This window comes from Oryzias melastigma, linkage group LG4, assembly GCF_002922805.2.
Source record: "Oryzias melastigma strain HK-1 linkage group LG4, ASM292280v2, whole genome shotgun sequence".
Taxonomy (NCBI): domain Eukaryota; kingdom Metazoa; phylum Chordata; class Actinopteri; order Beloniformes; family Adrianichthyidae; genus Oryzias; species Oryzias melastigma.
The window spans coordinates 10772267-10793559 of record NC_050515.1 but is presented as its reverse complement, the minus strand read 5'-3'; the positions used below and the strand labels follow the sequence as shown (position 1 = coordinate 10793559).

General features: G+C 38.1%; 1 protein-coding gene across 1 annotated transcript in view; it reads left to right on the top strand.

The window, feature by feature from the left end:
• The window catches only part of nr5a2 (nuclear receptor subfamily 5, group A, member 2), a 73068-nt gene that overhangs the window by 12484 nt on the left and 39291 nt on the right, over positions 1 to 21293 (top strand). Inside the window, exon 4 of the mRNA XM_024279253.2 lies at positions 1839 to 2554. Coding sequence (XP_024135021.1) covers positions 1839 to 2554 — 716 coding nt within the window. The remainder of the gene's footprint in view (positions 1 to 1838; positions 2555 to 21293) is intronic.

Genomic DNA, 21293 nt, shown 5'->3' with positions numbered 1-21293 from the left:
CACGCTCGTTGTGATCTTCACCACGGGATCTCGCTCTGAGGGGGGGCGGCAGGGGGTCATCATGGGCATGTTTGTTAAAGCAGAGAAAAGAACCCCAATTGGATTATTGTCAGTCTTTAGTTGTTGCAAAATAAAGTTTCCACTAATTGACAGTGACATCGTGAGAGCCTCGAGCCGAACGTGTGATCAGATAGAACGTGTGATTTGAAAGGAGAAATACACATCTTTTTGAGTTTTTTTGTATCAGCGAGTAACTTCTAAGTGGAGTTTGCTGGCGGTGCAGAGAGCGTTTACTGCAGCAAATCCGAGGGTTTGGGTCTGTGGTCAATGAGTAACACTGCTATCGGTTGTGGTGTGTGGGCTTTAAGAGTCAGCGATAAATGTCAAGTGTAATCGTTACGGGAAAACCTTTACCCTATACACAAGTTACATATACATAGGTTTCACTGCAAAAAGAGGTTCCCTAAAACTGGAGAAGAACACTGATTGTAAGAAGACAGTAAAAATATCCATCCACGCTTCGGGATTTCAAAATTAAGCATTAAAAAATGGAGAAATAAGCTAAAAAAGCTACATTTAAGATAGATTTTATTAAAATTAAATCTCATACAGCCTAATAATAAGAATTCCTTTCTAGTTCTTAACAAATGCTTTCATTTCCTGAATTAATTGTAGTTCATTTTGATTTCAGCGACAAAAAATATGTGTAATAAGTAGAAATGACTCATTATAGAACAAAATGTGAACAAAATAAAACTAGCCTTTATTCTCAATTCAGTTGGCAATGAATGTCATTCTAACTTTTCAACATTTATTGAACTTTAGAAGAAAATTCTTAATATTAAGCAAAAAATAAAATTGTGAAATTTGTGTTTTTGAGTCGCAAATCATTTTTTATTGTCAATTTGATTTCAGTGACAGAAAATAGTGTAATAAGTGGAAACGACTCATTTTAGAACAAAATGTGAACAAATTGAGAATACCGTCAAAGTAGAAATTAGCATATCCTAATAAATCCTCACAAAATCTAAAACTAGCACTTATTCTTAGGACATACAATTAAGTCCACTATGAATTTCCACTATAATGACAAGGAATGTCAGTCTATCTTTTCATCATTTAAATTAAACTAAAAATTAGACTAAAAATGATGGTGCAATTTGTGAATTTTTTAGTTTTTTTGTCATTTTGATTTCAGTGACAAGAAACTAGTGTAATTAGTGGAAATCAACAAAATGTGAATAAAATTACATACAGGTTGGCTCACTTATTCTTAGAACATAAATCTCATTTCTTTTTATTTTTCTGTCTTGTCATGATATTGACAAGAGCAGGAACAGAGCAGGAACCTGCTGAAAAACCATTTTTAAATTGGGTCAGGAGTCAGGACAGATTATTTTTTTAATCATTTCCTGTTTAGTAAATGAAACCATAATCATCATTTTGGTTTCTAAAATAATGACAATGAAAGCAGGTCTAACTTATCGACATTTATTGAACATTCTTAAGATTCAGCCAAAATATATAGTCCAATTTCAGTTTTTAAAGTCTTAAATCAAGAGTTTTATTGTCAAGAGAATGAAGCAAAATGATTTTGACTCATTTTAATAACAATTTCCTTATTTTTACATTTTAGCTCTTAATGAGACAAAAAAATTTCAACTGTGCTAATTTTGGAGATGGGAAGGGATAGAGTAAAGATAAGTTGAAATAATTTAAAATCTGATAAAACATCTTAAATGTCAGAAAACAAAGTTTGAAGTCTTCAATTTATGCCGGATGCTTTTGTAAGTAGTTCTAAAATAACTGTCTTCTGTTTTCTCGTTTCCTCCTGTCAGCTGTGCGGGCCGATCGCATGCGTGGCGGTCGCAACAAGTTTGGCCCCATGTACAAACGTGACCGCGCCCTCAAGCAGCAGAAGAAGGCGCTGATCCGAGCGAACGGCCTGAAGATCGAGGCCATGAGCCAGGTGATGCAGGCCGTGCCCACCGACCTCACCATCTCCTCGGCCATTCAGAACATCCACTCTGCGGCCTCCAAAGGCCTCCCGCTGACCCACCACACTGGCCACCACAGCAGTCACCACCACCATCACCACCACCACCACCATCATCCCACCGCCCTTCCCCCAACAGACTACGACCGAAGCCCGTTTGTCACTTCCCCGGTCAGCATGGCAATGCCGCCGCACGCCGGCAGCCTGCAGGGCTATCAGGCGGCCTACGGACACTTTCAGAGCACGCGCACCATCAAGTCAGAGTATCCAGACCCGTACACCAGCTCTCCAGAGTCCATCATGGGCTACGCTTACGTTGACGCCTACCAGTCAGGCTCTCCGCCCAGCTTTCCACATCTGATCGTAGAGCTGCTAAAGTGTGAGCCGGACGAGCCGCAGGTCCAGGCTAAGATCCTGGCGTATCTACAGCAGGAGCAGGCCAGCCGAGGCAAGCACGAGAAGCTCAACACGTTTGGCCTGATGTGCAAGATGGCCGACCAAACACTCTTCTCCATTGTAGAATGGGCGCGCAGCAGCATATTCTTCCGTGAACTCAAGGTAAGCGACCTGTTTCATGATTGAGATAATCTTTATTATGTATGGTTGTGCTGTTAATGTTAAATGCGATGTTAAATTTGACAATGTAAACAACACTTTTAAAGTCCAATTTATAGAGATACACAGTCAAATAAAGTTGATTTAGGATTTGGTTAATCTTTAAATTTGGATGTCACTCCCACTTGATGACGTCATCAACAGTCACCGGTCTGCGGCGAAGGTTAGCCCCAATAAAAACCATTTCGGACACCCCTCCCTCTTCAAATGCCCCTACAATTGGAGGTATGGGGGAAGAATTTGGATTCAGCTGTAACGTCGTATTTTAATGCCATAGCGTTTTCATGGTGTCCCTCCTGTTTGTCCTTTTGCCAAACAAAAAAATAGACTCTCTGCGCAAAAAGTTTGGACACTCCTGGTCTAAATGGAGGTTCACGTGTAGAGAAAACATTTGCTCAGTGTGTGCTCACGTGCTTTCCTTTCTCTTGTCTAAATTCTTGCTTCTGCTTGTTTCACACCGTGTTTCCCCAAATGTTCAACTACATATTTATTATCCTGCTGCAAAGCACTCTTTATTTTGTAATACAATTTTATTTTCAAAGAGGAAAACAAATGCAAAAAATATGCTTAAAAAAATGGAGAGATGAGAGTACTTGAAAAACACTTGATGACATTTTGCACACAGTGTATCGCCCACTATTGACATTACTGAGATGTGTATGCATGTACGCCGCATATGCACAAAGGCTCATTGAAGGTGTGTCCACAGCTAATAATTGTGTGTGGCTTGCCCATTAACTTTGAGTGATAATTTCTGCTCTATTGAGAAAGCCCTCCATTCCTCGCTCCTGTCTCCTAATTTAATTATCTCAGCTACTAGTGTTGGTCACACCCTGATTTGCTGCTGAATGAGCCGTCATTATGTTTGTCTAATGACTATCCATATTAATAGTAATTGAGCCAAGTGGCTGTCACAAAAGCTTCACAATGAACTGGGCTCAGTGCAGAGGCAAACGCGCCGTGTTGCAAAGCCCATGTTGCTTTTTTAGAAAGCGAGGACTGCGCTTCACTTGCGAGGGAGATAATTAAGCTCACCCCGGTTTCTCTGTTTTTTAAAGCGGCGTCTAAAGCACAAGGGGTTTGGATAAATAGTGCGCTAGCTGTGTCTCTGGCAGATTTTCCCACACACTCGGCAGTCCTTCGTTCTCACTTGTTTGACATTCGGGAGCCACTCTGAGGACTGCTGAGCAAAGATTAGAGTTGGAGGGAGAACATGCAAAGCAGCAGTCAAGCAAAAGTCAGACCCATTCTTGTTTCAGCTCCAACTCAAAGGATATTTGGTGTTTTTAACATGTTATTGTCGCATTTTTTTAATAGTGCTGCCACAAACGATTATTTTAATAGTCGACTTATCACCGATTATTTTTTCATATTAGTCGAATAATCAGATCATGCGCAAACTGGATGTAAAGCACATATCTTACCCATCATTAGCTATGAAATAAGTAATAATTAGACATTTCCTGCGATAATGCTAGTGTGAATATTTAATCTGAATTTGGCAGCTGAAATGCTAGTGCTGATAGCTGAAATCGCTGAAGCTAATAGCTAAAAGCTGACAACCAACTAAAATATTAGTTAAATGCCAAATTAGCCTAAACAAATTGAAAAAATACTAAATTAGCCAAAACAGCTAACATGCAGCTAAAATGTTAGCTAAAAATAGCCCAAAAAACCTTAATAAATGCAAAAATAGTCAAAAAAGGTGGCATAATGCTATTATACTGTATATGCCATTATGTAAAAGAATAGAATAGAATAGCAAAGAATAGAATAGAATAGAATAGAATAGAAATACTTTATTTATCCCTAGCTCGTAAATTTGGCTGTTGCAGCAGAATAGAGATTATTTACAGAAGATATAGACAATAAACATAGATATTATAAATATAGAAATATAAGAATGAATAAAAGAAAACAAATTGTACCAGTCCTGCGGGGAATTTTTGGAGTGACGTAGGTGCCACTGTCAGCGGGCCACAAGCTTCCTGCTCCACTCTATTCCGATGCATCAACTTGCAGACAAATAGATCCATGTGCGTCTTTGCTTTCCTCGTTTGAGCTGGCATCTGGCTGGATAGCCCCAATAATGCTTGCCTTTTTGTTGCTTGCTGAAAGCTAGCTGGGGAGAGTGTAAAAAAGGGATAACTCAGTGGTGAATTTCTAATGAACCACTGCAGCTCTGTACGTCCTAAAAAATGATAGGGTTTTGGCTAAAAATGGCATCATCATAGTTAAAAGACACTGGGAACGCTTTAAGAATAGATCCAAAAATGAGTGGGAAAATTCTGATTATTTTTGTTTCTTTTATCAGAATAGATCAACCAAATTGTTTCCTCTTAATATTATTCAGTTACAAGAACTGTGTGGCGCTGTAGGAAGTCATAAACTCACACACTAACACACAGACGCTGTTGTAAAGTCACAAACAATGTACAGGCTCTTTCACTAATTTTAGCTCCAAACGGAAAAAAAAAATCTTTTCCTTTTAGATCCAGGTTTGGTGTGAGCAAATTATCTGCCAAAAAACAATTTAGTTTCCATAAGTTGGCTGCGGTCGCAGGACTCATAAATATTTAGCCATTAGGACAGCCTCCTAAAGAGGATTCTGGATTTTTTTTTTTTTTTTTTAGTGCTGAAAGCAGACCCCCCCCTCCCACCCTCCCGCGCTTTTGGGAATGAGGCTCGACACGAGGGACGCTTATTTCCTACACCTCGAACTTTAGAATTCAGGGTTAGCTTTTTATACCTCAGTTTTGATTGGTTTCAACACATCGACAGTAATGCCCTGGCAGGTTGGGTGTACTGCTTTTTAAATCATAGATGTGATGACGGAAAGTTCTGGCAGGCGTTATTTTGACAATTTCAAGTGAGCTGGAGACAGGTGCATGTGTGACCGAGCGGTTATGTGTGTTTGAACTCTGGTTTGTGTCTTGAAATCATTTAAACCTAATGTGTCTTTTTTATTTGCAAATGAATGATTTTAAAGCTTTTTTTTTAAGTTCAATAAACTGCGTAGCTTTTTTGGATTAAACCCTGAGTTTTGGCTCAACCTCACATAACTACCCCCATAATTTCCTCAAGAGTAACTGCAGGAGCATTCAGCACAGTTTGAAGTTTGATGGCTGTTCTTTATGTCATAGTAAAGTAATGTACGTTCTGCAGATGGCTGGTTTCGTTCTGATTATAAGGTTTGGGTTTCTGGATCATTATTTTGTAGAAATGGATATGATTTTATTTCGAAATAGATTTTTTTAAGGTTAAATTCAGGATTATGAAACATATCAAACTAATTTTGCTTTTAGTTTTTTTAAAGAGAGAAAAAAATTAATGTCTCTCATTATTTTATTATTTTAGATTTTTTAAATGGTATGTTTCCTGTTAATATGAATCTGACAAAAACCTTAAATTAAATTAAAGATGGATGCAGTTTAATTCCATAAACTTCAAGATTTAATAAATATAAATAAAAAGGGAAATAGGCATAACTGCTAAAAAGTAAAGGAATTTTCCCTACTAGCAGCAGAAGCAGATGAAAGCTCGCAGTGAGAGGCAGATGGGCTGTTGTTCCGGTCTCGTGGGAAAACTTCGGCACACTTGTGCAGACGTATCACAACAAAGACAGAAACTGTATGAGGTAAAATAACATGTGGCTGGAGAACACTTCAGTTAACACATGACATCATGGCAAACTATAATGCATCCGATACGCCACGTTGTTAATGTTGACCTTTTGTTCCCTTTATTGCAGTTAAAGTGTAGTTTTATATCTTGCAAAGAAAAATAAAAAAAAGATCATTATTAAAACAAACTGACCTTGCAAAAAAGTAAATTTGAAACAAATAACAGATTTTGTCTTGTCAATTGGCTTTACTGTTCGTACCAAAACAGTAAAGAGACGTGGACCGCCTGAACAACAGCTCTCCATGTGTTCCTGTTTGGATCTGCATGTTTTTACGATGTTTGTCTGCGTGTGTGCTGGTGACTCATTTTGAGGCCGGCCCCAGGCTCCTCTGTCCCCCATTGTTTCGGCACAGGGATGGCCAGTCTGACTCCCACCACAAACACAATGGAAGGGAGAATTTAGCAGTGCAATCGGGACTATTGATGATTCATATGTTTATGTCCTACCTTCCTTACTGTACTCCCTTTTCACCAGAGCCGCCGCGCCCTCTTTCCTCTCTACTGCCTTTAAAGACCTGCTCTGATTAAAATAGTGTTTTTGGCATTTCAACATGCTCGTGTAGAATTTTTTGTGATGATTAAAATTGCTTTTCTGAGTGTTTTTTTTTTTGTGAATCATGAGTAGATTGAAAAATTAAAAATAGCTCACTTGTGATGTAGAAAATGTGCTAGGCGAGCCATAAGTTCCCTACTTCACTCTATTCTGATGCATCCATTTGCAGAGAAATAGAGAAAGAAAGTGCAAAAAGAACTTGAAGAATTTCTAGTAAAATCACAAAAATGTTGTAAAATTCAAAAATGCGTAAAACCTATGAATACCAAAAGTACAAGAGGGATATCCTATACATGCTGAATATTTAGAAACCAAAATTTGGGTAGTTTCAAAGGTGCACAAAGAATTTAAAGAATTTCTTTAAAAATCCCCAAAAAAATCAAAAATTTTAAAATTTATAAAAGCTAAAAATTTTATAAAAACTAATAAGACAAAAGTCAATATATGCTGTTTTGACACCAGATTTTTTTATACTATGATTGCTGTAATTATTACGAGCCGAAAAACGTATTGAAAGGAGCCAGATAATTACTATAGTGTGAATATATAGAATATATGGTGATTTAATTTAATAATCAAAAAAAAAAACAAAAAAAAAACCTGACAATGCTTTTATAATACCGTACATAAAAAGATTATTTTTGGGGGTCTTTAATAAAAGGAGACAAGACAGTGGTGTTGGGACAATAAGCGTACTTTGTCCTTACATTAAACATGAAATTGAAAAAAGGCTTCCAAACTGTTGGATGTTAAAAAATGCTGACAGCACTGCCAGTTAACTTATTTCAAAATGTTTCCCTCTTTCACAAAAGTATTTTTTCATGATTTTTCCATACATTGGGTGTTCATTGTGGTCCATGAATTCTGACTTACCAAGAAAACAGTTATTAAAAAAAAAGAAGAAAAAAACGGAGAAAAAAGCGGTGTGTTTTCACCTAACTGTTCGCAAATAAAATCTTTCATATCCATTTAGGTTGAGCAACAATGAAATCCCAAATGACAGCTTCAAGCTGCTTGTGCGTTTCAGCGAAAAAAAGATGTTAAACTCAGAGGACTGTGTGCCTGCCAACTTATAAGAGAGAAACCTGGTTTGCTAAGTGTTGGCAAAGGATGTAGGACAATGGTTGCCTAAAAAAAAAAAAAAATCCCTCAGCAAGATGAAAGCATTTGCTGTCAGTGTTGGAGAAATCTCCATGTCATTTACAAAATCAAACACAGTTATTTTATTTGTCAAAAACTTTTTAAACATTGACTGCTGTGTAACTTTATATCTATATTTAGCCCATCCACCTGATAAAGTCGAAGCTGAGAGTAAAGTGTCCATGACGTTTTGAAATGTAGCCTCCCTATTCAATTTAGTCATCCGGGGACAGTTTATTGGGGGAGATCCAGACAGGCTTTTTTTTGTACTTCTTCAGTTTTTTTCCTTTGCTCTGCAAGTAGCATGAATGGTAAAAACAGAACGGAGGGTCATTATGTTGAGGAGGAACTGTATTAGAAGTTTGGCTCCCTGGGAAAGCTCCCAGCTGAGATGGGACAGCCATATTGGATAAACAGATGGTGGGGGGAGAGAAAGGATAGGCGAGGAGAACAGAGGTGAATCAAAGAGGGGAGATGAGAGGAGAGGCGAACAGAGGAGAGGGAGCAGAGTGGGGAGAGAGAAAAAGAAAGGATGAGGAATGACAAAGAGGAGTGGAGATGGGCCATTGTAGCAGCTCATCCTCCATGGCTCTCTTACATTTGCTCTCACTCGTTTGTACTGCGTGTGAAGGGAGATGCTGACATATGTTGACATTCAGGTCCAATTTGGATTGAATGCACAATTTATTGCTGAATTTATTTTTTAGCTGTGTTATCTACAGAAGAACAACACAAAGACGACTCTCATGCTGTGATAATTGGTGTTGTTTATTTTTCTTGTCTTAGATTGCATGTTTTGCATTCAGGTTATGCTCTAATGAGTTTTGTGTCGCTCATAGTCACACCAAGTTTTATTTTTTAATGAACACAGCCCTTTTTCAATTAGTTGTCCATGTTTTTTTTAAGTTCCTCCTTGTCAGATTTTATATTTTTTGAAATATTTTTGTTTTGCATAACATTTCCAATTTTTGTCACATTTTAATTCAAATTTTTTCTGTTAAATTCAAAAAAATTTAAAAAAGCATTTCAATGAAAATTGCATTTTTACATGTTCTTGTGTATTTTCTCATGATGGAGGACATACATACATATATCTATATACACATATAGATATATATGAATATATCTATATGTATATATTTATATATATTGTATATATACTGTATATATGTATATATATCTATATATACACACACACATACACACACATATATATACAGTATATATAGATATAGATATACAGTATATATGGATATAGATATACAGTATATATAGATATAGATATATACTGTGTATATATATATATATATATATATATATATATATATATATATATATATATATATATATATGTATACATTAGGAACAGACACAAAGAAATGCCATTGAAAAAAAATTTTTAACGGTGGCATAAGACCTACAATGGGAAGCCTCACACCAGATGCGGAAGCACCGCGAAATGTAGGCTGCTTCCATTCAGCGCCCTCATTAACCTATGTTGCAGTTCGCATCAGACGTCAAGCGCCGCAGTCCCCCGCTGCCGCCTTATTCCGTGCAGCGATCATTTCAGTGTCTGGTCTATATTTTGCGCGAGCTGCGAGTGATCTGTGTCAATTCTGGCAGAACGTCATACCAAGTCACATGATAAAATCTGGTCAATTTTCAAAATATAACAAATCTTTCACAATAAAATACCATGTCTGAGAGATGTGATCATATTGTTGTATCTAAACAGACTATAGAGATTCTGATATGGATTCTGGTATGACAAACAGATCCACGCATATACGTCTGCGTTTTCTTCGACCAAGCTGGTATCTGGCTCAAAACTGTACGATGTTGCTCACCATTTTAGTTACGCTGTTAATGTTAGCTTGTGGTTGTGAGGGGCTGTAAGCTAGCGGGAGAGTGTGTAAACAAAAGGCATGATGGAAAATGAAGACAGGCTTACTCCTCACCGACAAACAAAAAAAAACAGAGCCGAATTTTTAATAAATTACTGTTCAGAAACTATGTCTACAAACTAGAAAACAACACCGTTTATTTTATTTTGCCTAAAATGGCAAGATATTAATTAAAAGACTACTTGGAACATTTTTAAAATGGATCAGAAGATCATTGAAGTAGGACTTTCAACCATAGTTTTTGAAAAAAGCTAAATATTTAACCCTTACACTCAGTCATCTTGACTTTCATATTGAATTTTCAAGAGACATGAGCATATTTGTGTGTCCATAAATGTCTTTGGACAGGGTGAGAGCACTGTCCTTGCTTTTCTGTTAACATCTGATTGCACCTCTTTGTTTCTTGCTGTCTGTTTTTTTTTTTTTTTTAATTTGCACCCGGTGACTGAGTGGTAATTAATAAGATGCTTTAGGTGTGATGTAGGGTCTACAGCAACCTCATGACACTCACGGGTTTAACCCTTTGACCCCAGAGTTTTCTGTGCTTACATTCTTTTGACTACAGTAACTCTTCAACTGCAATTATTGTCAATTCTGAAGTGGAGATTAGCGGTCTTGCACCAATGTTACACAGGATTTAAGTGGTTCAATGTAAATCAGCTGATTCAGTCGCGGAGAAAAGAAACTTATGCAACACTTGACACTAGTAATGTGCTGCGTGAACGGTCAGGGAGTTACGCCATGTCAAAGATCCAAAGGGGGAATGTTATTTAGGTGTTGTCTGCAATATTTCCGGCCTCTAAAGGGTTAAAGCTACAGCCATCAATGTCAGTCTTGTTACAGAGGTCAGCGCCCCCTCCCTGCTCCTTCTGACACCCCGGGTCTGACTAACTGCAAGGGAGGTGAGGTTGGCAGGCAAACAGTTGGCAAAGACGTGTTCCTGGCTGACTGGATTTCACAGCCGTGGATGAGAAGAGAGGAGAGAACATCAAGTAAAACACGGGAGAGAAGTGAGAAGTTTCCGTCAGCTGTAGAAAGATGAAGAAAAAGATGGACTGAAGTTGAAAGATCAAGAGAAGACTTCAACTAAGCATAGATGAAGTTGGCGATCAAAAGAAGTACAAGAAGGAAAAAAACAGGAACAACAAGAGAAGAAAATGAGAGATAGAGAAGAATAGAAAGAGTGAAAATTAAATTGAAGGATGGGTAAGGGATTGTAGCAACCAAGGGTATGGGGGAGGAGGAAAGCAGGCACGGTGAAGGACAACAGGGGAGGGTGAAAAAAAAGGACCGCTAGGTTGGCGAGGTAGGGGGTACAAGGGGGGAACAGGTGGAAGGTTAATGGGACTGGAGCGGATCCACCAGACGCTCCTGGGCTTGATATATGGGCCCAGGGCCTGGCGCGGGGCGTAGGCTTTCAAAGATATATTATTTCATTTGAAGACCAGCACCATTCTGCCTGACACCCCCACCCCACCCCACCACAAACTATCCTCACACCACACTTCCACAATCACCCGCCCCCCCCACAGCCCAGCATTTGTCCAGTGATAGATCACACCCCCACCACCCCACAACACCTTACACACATGCAAAAATACATCGTCTTCTCATCAAACCGTTCCATTTTCTCTTCCTTGTTTTTAAATCCATTTATCTTTTTTTTTGTATTCGAGGAGGGGGGGTTGGGGATGCTCCACATGTCTTTCTTTCTATAGTCCTTTCTTATTTTTACTTCCGCCTCCCTTCTGTGAGTCTCCCCGGCTGCAGGCAGGTCTCATGGCTGGCTGGTGTGTTTTTTTAAGTTGCTATTTCAGAGGTAACAATATCTGTTTGATCAGGAGCAGTGGGTCAGAGCAGGAGTTGAGGGGATACTTATGGGGAGGGAAAGGTTCACAAAGGCCTCTTTTCATTTATGAATTATTGACCATTGCACAGAACATCGTTCTCTCCTTTTCATAAATACTGTAAAATGCCCCTTCTGATTTTTTTTTTTTTTTTTTTTTTTTTGCCAGTACCCCTGAAAGGAAACTGAACATTTTTGAATAAAGCTTGTGGTCAAATATAAAAAAGAAAATAAATAAAAGACGATAAGTAGAACTCATACCTTAAAGCACAATGGTCAAAGTCCAGGCCCAGGGGCCGGATCCGGCCCTCCAGGTCATTTATTTTATTGTTAATAATGGCCCGATGTTATCTTGCACTTACTTTTAAGTTGTATAATTTTGACAAAATACATATTTATGTAGAGTAAACTATTGAAAATTAAGTATTGTGTAAGTTGATTTATTCTGGAACAATAATGCTGCATTTTTATTATTCATAAATATGTTAAAAGCTAGGGTTTTAAAGTTTTAAAAATTTGCATTCTTCTAGCTTTTTGAAATATTTTGACATTTGCTAAGATTTTTTTGCTATTTTTGAGTGTAGCTATTAATTCAGCTACACCCTAGCTGTTTTTGCTAATTTAGGCTTTTTTAATTTTTAATTTTTTTTTTTTTTTTTGTCCATTTTGGAGTTTAGCTAATATTTCAACTGGCTGTTTTGGGCGAATTTAGCCTTTTTTTTTATTTTTTCCAGCTACATGTTTTGATTTGCCTAAGTTTTTTTTTTTTTTTTCTTTTTTTAGGATAATTTGGCATTTTGATAATATTTTAGCTTGCTATTAGCTTCAAATTTTTCAGCTATTAGCTTCAGTGATTTCATCTATCAACTTCAGAGTTTTCAGTTATCAGCTTCAGCATTTTTAGCAATCAATTTCAGCATTTTCTGTTATCAGCATTAGCATCTTCTCCACTAGCATTATCGCAGGTAATACTATATACCTAGTTCATACTTATGTTAAAAAGTTACGTTTTTAAAGTTTTAGTGTGTTCAATAAATGTTTATCCTGTTCGGCCTGCAACCCAAGGTGTGTTTTGGATTTTTGCCACCTGTGCGTTTGAGTTTGACACTCCTGCCTTAGAGGTTCTGTTTCTATTAAATAATCCCCTGAAGTTCCCCCAACAGGAAAGTGCTTTCCTGCTGGTAGTCAATAAGATGATCATATATCATCGTGCAAAGCTTTATGGAATATGGGTTTCATGATCTGTGCATTTTCTGGCAAACTCTGAGTCGGACTCATTTCATAGAAACGTTTTCAACCTTCGACGATTACACTCTGAGAAATGAAGATTAAGCCCTTTCTAAAAACTGTAACAGCAGGTAAAACCTCACGGGATCACAGCCGGCCGGAAGGAAGAACAGGAAACTTGTTAAAAGAAGAGATTTAAGGTCGCTGGTCCCAGAGGAAATGCAGCTTTAAGGAGACAATTGGGAGGGGACTGGAAGGTTTGGACATACACAGAAGTCTGTTCATCTACTTGACGCTTTGATGAGGGATGAAAGGCTGTCATGAAGTACAGGTTTACAGAGCTCTGAGCAATGATAGACTCAACCGTCCTCAACATCACTTCCTCTAGCTTGTGCTCTCTTAAGGAATATTTACTACATTTTTTTCCACACAGTTTCAAACTGCCGCTTTGGAAATGTGGGAACACAGACAGATGGACAAACGTGTTCACATGGACATGTTAACTCACGGACAACACTGAAGTTCCTGCACCACCCTGCTAAACCCTGTCTGTCTGCCCCCCTTTTGTGTTGAATTGATTTAGCAAAAAGAAAAGCAAAGATCACCTCCACCACCTTTCAATTTTTATTTATTTTTTTCATATTTTCAAGCAACTTAACACAGCCTGATTCGCATTTTCGAGCACTTTGGGCATTCTGCAGCAGAAAAAAGCAGCTTGAGTTTAAGTCTTGTTTGAAGATCATCAGGGTAAAAGCCTTTTTTATTGGCAGGTCATGCCGCTTGTTAAGACGGTGATGCAGGTGACTAGGATGTGCTGTTAGCCTCGGTGGCCCCCAGAGTAACATGGCTGCTCTTCCTCAAGTTGGGAACAGACAGTAAAATTAGTGGCAGGAGACAAGACAGGCGGTTTGAAAGCAAAAGAATTGGGAAAATAAAACAAATCAAAGACAACAAAATTGGGTAAACAAAGTGAATACGGGGACTTGATTACGTTAGTGAAGCTGCTACGAAAAAACTCAACCCTGTGTAAACACTTCATCAAAGTACAAACTTTCACACTCTATTTGGGTCCTCTAGTGGGGTTTTATAATACACGAAAGCCCACATTTAATCTTTAGTCTGAATATTTCCACGCAAAAAAGCTAACTGGTAAAAATAAGTGCATCTGCTAGAATCCCGGGGAGCTGAAGGCAACAATTTGTCAGTCAAGTAACAAACTTAAACATAGAAGCACAAGTATTTTGCTAATAAATTATTTCTAGCTCCTGGAGGTCAGCCTTACGCTGATCTTTGACCCCAACACTAAGTCAATCATACAAACTATGCAAACATGTCAGTTAAGTTATTCCTTTTTGTCATCAATTTCTTTCTCGTCTGTATGGTTCAAATGAAAGAGATTGGATACTCAAAACCAGATGGTATATAATTAATTTATTCGCTTTTTGCTCTTACTATATAAAGCACAACTAGTGGCCCCGTGTTTATAAGTCCCCATATTGTGTGGCCCTAATTATGTGCATGTAATTCCGCCTGTATGGAGATTGCGGCCGTGTTTGCTGCTTTCGTCACCGGGCTGTCAACAGTTGTCTCCCGATGTCTATTTCTGATGCTTATTTACGGCTCGTCTATTCTGGTCGGGGAGTGGGGAAGCTTTTTGAGGTGATGGGGTGGGGTCAGGGGTTCCAGGAGACAATAGATAAGACAGTGGTGGAGCGGAGTCGGATAGTTTTACACTTAAAGGGTGGAGGGGTATTTATATTCAACTGGTAAGGCGGCTGATTGAACTTCCACACCGATGACTGATGTATTCAGTTCATACGGGTAACATTAGACATTGTGGTTGTGTTGTGACGACGGGCGAGAAATTTCAATGGGGCAGCACGCCAAACAGAAACCCTGCTGAGAAAATGGCTTTGGCTCTTTGGACCAAGTGGGACAAAGACACCTGTTCTACATTTCCACTTATTGAGCGTCTTTCATTGCTGGTTTTAATTTTGCTTTTTATTTTCTTTTACACCAGACTGGGAGCTTTTACTACTCGCACACCATTCTCTTTTCCTCACCTCGAAGCCTGTCAGTCTATTTTTTTATTCCTCCACAAATGCTATAACTGCAAAGCTGGCAGGAGCCACACATAAACGATTCCATACATGTGGAATGAAGGCATGGTCCTAGCCATGACAGGCCTGTATTCTTTTAGGATTGCACCCTCTCAGAGGGGGATAAAGTGAGACTTTCAAGAAAGCCGAAACACTGAAGGGCAATAAACCAAAAATTTCAAAATGAGACTTGCTGGGAAAGGTGTCGACAGGCACAGTAAAATGCTAGAAAAGAACCAGCGATGCTGAACGAAAACCAAGATAGACAAGGATTTCAGGTGGCAAACCACAGCTTCATTTGTTCATAGGCCAGAGCTTTACACACCACATGTTGCACTGCAGTTCCCATCAGGTGCAGCAGCATTACCGCGCCTCCAGCAACGTACTACGCAGAGGCATCCCTCCATTAATCCAGATGCATTCATGGCGGCTCATGTCAGAGTAGACCTGGAGATACCCTTCAGGGAGAAGTGTCCATCTGTTCGGCAGCACAGTGGGTTTGATCTCCCTTGCAGTCAGATGCTTTATGTACCACACGGAAGTGCTCAATTAGATAACACAGATATTTAATGTGCGCATCAAGAAACTGTTATCTCTGATCTCTGGAGCTGGGCCACATTTGGGTATGGATTCACAGCTGTTTGTTCTAAGAACCACTACCCGAGCCCCTCCACGCTTCCCCCTCCTTAAGGGAAAAACAAAGAACAACAAGCCAAGAGCGTCACATGCTAATGGGAATTTGTGTCTCCCCGTCTCTCAGACAGAAACCACCACAGCGTCAGTCTCTGCATTTTAAAGCAGTTTCAGTCTTCTGTTTTGCGTCAAGGTTTAATGCATGTCAGTGTCTGTAGGTACATACACAATTCACTTTCCCCATGATTTGGTTCAAAACTGGATTTTGGGGTCACGGTTTAGTTTCAATTCAGTATATGATGTGTATATTACAAAAAATATCTGTTTTTTTTTTCATTTTTTATTTTTTAATAAGCCATTGACAATGACGAAAATGCGTGTTTGACACTTTCAACGCAAACATACTGGGATACAAAAATTCACTTTACAGACCATTCTGTTCAATTATTTTACATACAGTTGGGTTTTAAACTGATATTTGTGGCATCCCTAGTTCAAAGGCTTTTGAATATGACAGACAAATGGAGCTACTCTGAATAATACAAAAGGATAAAACTTATAGCCTCCAGTCTTGTTTGTCGCTTGTGCTTCTTTTCTTCTCTTCAGTTTAATATACAATATTCCCCCTCTTTTTCATGGGACATCCGCGAATTTGCCAAATCCGCGAATTTGTAACCCCCCTGTCCCGGTCTCACCAACACCCCTAATGCTTTATAAAACATGTATTAAAGACTATTGGAGGCAAAAATGTCAAACAAGCGTCTTGAATTGTCAGACATTATTGTGACTAACCGGAAGAGTCACGTGACTGAAAAGAAATCAGCAAATAAAGAAAGTGCGAAAACGCATAGAAACATTGTATAGACAAAAAAAAAAATTACTAGTTCCTGTACTTTACTAAAAAAAAAATCATATATGAACTCATGTTGATTTATAGAAAGTCCATCCATCCATCCATCTTCTTGACCGCTTTGTCCCTTTCGGGGTCGCGGGGGTGCCGGAGCCTATCCCGGCTACTGTTGGGCGAAGGCGGGGCACACCCTGGACAGGTCGCCAGTCTGTCGCAGGGCCTTATAGAAAGTCATTGGTTAAAAAAAAGAGATAAATATAAATACCTCTTACTCACATTTGGTTGTTGTTGCCCATCCATCCACCTCCTGAACCCATTAAATCCAATTTGGAGCCATGGGGTTGCTGGAACCTGCCCCAGCTTGTGTTGAGTAGAACCAGACTGCACCTGAACAGGTCTGATTGATGCAGTATTTTAGTTAAAAGATTTAATTGATTTCCCTCCATAATAGACATCATTTAAATTCTACTCGTCTTAAAACAGAGTCAGAAATAGTAGTTTAAGCTCAAAAACTGATTGTACAAATAAAAAAATCCAAAATCAATGGGGCTGCCTGATAGATGAACTTCTAGGTGAGTGTTTGTGTGTGCCTGGAGGAATCAGTAAAGGAGTGGTGATGGATCAATAGGATTTCTTATGATCAGAACCCCAGTCAGGAGCCTCGCAGACTAAAGCAGTAGCACTCACTTTACATTCGGACGACATGCATTTTCTCTGTCTGCGTTTGATGAAAGAGGAAGGTCTGTAGGTTGGAGTCCAAAGCAGCAGGAGTAAGGTCTGTGTATGTATGGATGTTATTACCAAAGATTTGTAAGTGTGTGTTTGTGTAAGTATTAAGGTCTTGACATGATTGCATTTAAGTGTGTCTGTTGAGTGAAAGAGGAAAGATTACTTTTGGGAGATGCCATTCCCTGGGCTGCGTGTGTATTAGCGGCCTAATGTTCATGTGAATAATTGATTAGTGCCTCTCTGTCTTTTTGATAATTAGTTGATAGCTTCTTAGCTCTAAGCCCTAAGATTTTGTTTGTGTTTTTATTGCACATTTGTGTGTGCGGTGGGGCTTTTCTACCTATCATGTCAAAAAAATCGTATTGGCTCTAAGCCATGAACACCCATGGATTAACTTTCTAAAGAAATTATAGTCGAATAAATGACTTTCTCATAACCTACTTTTTGTGTGTATTTTTCAGGATATCACCAAAGAATTGGCTGTTTATCTTGCATTAACTCCTAAAAAATACAAATTTAACGCATCCATTATACTTTGCGTTAAAGTGCACTTTGATTTCATTTGTGGGAAGTTCATTGTTTGATCTTTTTAAAAATGTTCCCAGTATTATTTTAATTATTATAATATTACTTTTAGCCGAAAATAAATAATGAAATATTGCCATGTCAACATTTTAAATCAATACAAGTATTCCCAAACGAAATATCGGCAAATCGAGTTTTCTCTACACTACTACTAAGTGTAGTAAGCCCACCGCTACTTCCTGTCATCCTTTTGTTTACAACAGGGGTGTCAAACTCAATCACACAGGGGGTCAAAATCCAAAACGCACATTAGGTCGCCGGCCGATTTATATTTATTAAACACATAAAAAAGTAAATTGTTAAAACTTTTAAAACATCACTTTTTTAAAAACATAAATATGATTAAAAACAGAGTGGAATATTATTTCAGAATGAATCAACTTAAACCCTAAATAACTTACAATATTTTGCTCTCCATAATGATATATTCTGTCAAAATTATACAAGTTAGAAATAAAGTAAATATTTAAAGAAAAAAAACCCTCAAATGTATTTACTTTTATGACATTTTATATAAAAAAAATATAACTTATAACTATCCCAAAAGATTTTGCTCTCCATAAAATATATCCTGTTAAATTTATACAAATATGCTGCAGAACAAATGAAAGTCTGAAAATAGAATTAAAAGTTGTGCTATTTTTGCTCAAAAATGTTGAATCTAAACCGTCCACTTGGGCAGGAAATCACCTATTCTGGCAACACTGGTGTTCAGCAAGGCAGTTGATGCACTGTATGATGGGATTTGTAGTTAGTCACAGACCAACACATTGGGCCTGTGTTAGATCTAGCAGCGCAAGGAATTTAGGGATATCATTCCCTTTGCCTGTCTGGGCGGATTGAGGTGTTTTGTTGTCTGGCTATTTTACTCTGCTTTACCCTTAGTTATTTTATCCTTTTATGTTTATTTCTTTCTGCACCATGAGTGAGAGGATGATAATGCCCTCATGATAAAAAATTCTGTGTTTGGTGAAAAAAAAAAAGAAATAAGAACAAAAGTCATTTACACTGATCTCTCAGTCTCCATGACTTTAGTGCAGCTTTAATATATTAGCAAGATAAAATCAGGCCGTCAATAATAATAATATGAAATAATCTGGAGGTCTGGATCTGAGGGCCTTGACTTTGATATATAGGGTTTACAATATCTCCCGCTAGCTTAAAGGCCCCTCACGCCCCCAACCTAACATTACCTGTGCAACAAAAATGTTTGTTTTGAGCCATTTCGGATGAGAGAAATTAAGACGTACACAGGTCTGTTTTGATGCATCCACTTATAGACAGTGTGCTCCTGATTCACTCCAATTTGAGTAAAGAAATACTCAGAAATGCAGTTTTGAGCTTAATTTATATATATATGTATATAAATGTAACGAGCCTATTAAAAAAAACCATAGAGTGGGCCTTTAAAAGCAGATTGTTCCTTTATTTTCACAAGGATAGTTTCTGCAACATTAGAGCTTAAAACTCATCTGTTTTTTTTCCAGACCATGTCACATATTTGTATTTATTGCCAACTTTTAAAGCAATTCTTTTACCACAGGTTCCTCTGAGATGAGGGCACTGATATACTGAAAAGATCAGCTTCTGGAAGATATAAATGTTTCATTAAAGGATGAAGCTGATTGCTCAAAACAACTTTGTATTGACTTGTATTCATTTTTCCTTTTTGAGGACGATAATATCTTCAAATTTATTGCAAAAACGCACCAGAAAACCTTTCCACAGTAGTGTGTGGTTTTTTTTTCCTTTTAATTTGTCATTCAGGCTCATAGCACACAACATTAACTTCTGAATCCATGTGAAGATACGAAAATTCAGATTTAAATTCAAGCCGGGCCTTTCACCAAGCCATTCTCCTGTCGTATTGATTTTTGTTTTTATATGCATTGAGTAAAAACAGAATAGGAAAGTTTGGGCATGCTTGATTCAACCTGAAATCCCTGCACTGGTTTGAAAACGAGAGCAGTGCTTGCTGCTATCATCTGTGTCCTTGAGAAAACAAGATGTTCTTCCCCCCTGCAACACACAGACCCACAGAGATACTTTGTTTTTACTTCCTCATGAATGTAGTGGCACGCTTCTCTTACATTCTCACAGATGTTTTTGTCTGTGAGGTGTGTATGTGTGCCCGTACTGACTAAACAACTTAACTTTAGCCAGGGTAATTCATGACACTTTTTATCTCCAGCAGAAGCCGTATAAACTTTATTCCAAGAGCATCTTTGTTATATTATTCATTTAATATCTGAATATTTACAAAGCAAACTTGTTTTTTTCACTTTGCAGCCATGCCATTTCCAATCGGTGTTTTCTTTGTGTTTGGAGGTGAGGCCTAACCAAAACTAGATAGCCTTATTAGACCAACAACTTGTTTCAGCTCAGTTTGACAAGGCTCAGGGCAAAAACATGATGCCTGCGCTAAAAGAACAAACGACTATGGGCAAGGAAGGACAGAGGGCATGCCCAATTACCACCTGCGCTTTTGTTTACCTTTTCCACAGCAAGCCTGCGACAAAAGCGAAAAAATGTTGACTAGACTGATGAGAAGATGCGAGGAGAGGGAGAGTATGCCCAATCAAATGCAGTCTTCTCAGGGCGAAAGGTCAGCCTCTAGAGTCTGTTAATGTGGTCACCGTGGGAACCGATCAATCTCATGCCTCAGCAATATTGATCAGACATGGGCGTGCTCGCGGAAAAACACACTCAGACAGAGAATTCCTTGTGGCACGCTCTCATACAAAACAGCATTCATTCGCTCGCATGAAACCATTTGCGCTCTCAGCCCAGCACACACTGAGTAAATGCAGTTGGCGGGGAAACACACACACACTCCTGCAGGCATGGCTCATCTGTGAAACACTCTGTGACTTTTCAGGAGCAGAACTGGTTGTGGAGAGCTGTTTTCTCAGAGTAAACACAACTTCTGAGGATAAAAAGCTTTGTTACTAACATTTAAACATGGAGTCACATAATAAAAAAACAATTTACTCATATATATATACATATATATATACATATATATATATATATATATATATATATATATATATATTTTTTTTTTTTTAAACTACTGGGATTTTTCCGCTTTTAAGAGAGTGGATCCAAAAACCAAGAGAAAATAAAAGAAAAGCATTTGAACTATTAAATCTGACAAGATACAACCTTGATTTTTTTTTCTCATTTTTGAGGGGAAAAAAATGTAGTTTCGTGTTCCGTTAAATATAAAATATAAACAGGTGTATGGAAAATGTTCAGATACACATTTCCTTGACTTGCACTCTAAATCATTTATTATTTCTAAGCAAAAACATGTCTTATCAATGTTGGCCATAGGTAGATTTACTTGACATGTTTCCACCGCTGGATGTTCAGCTGATTTTGAGATTTTGTTGTTTCACCACCAAAAATTTGCATAAAAGCAGTTACTGT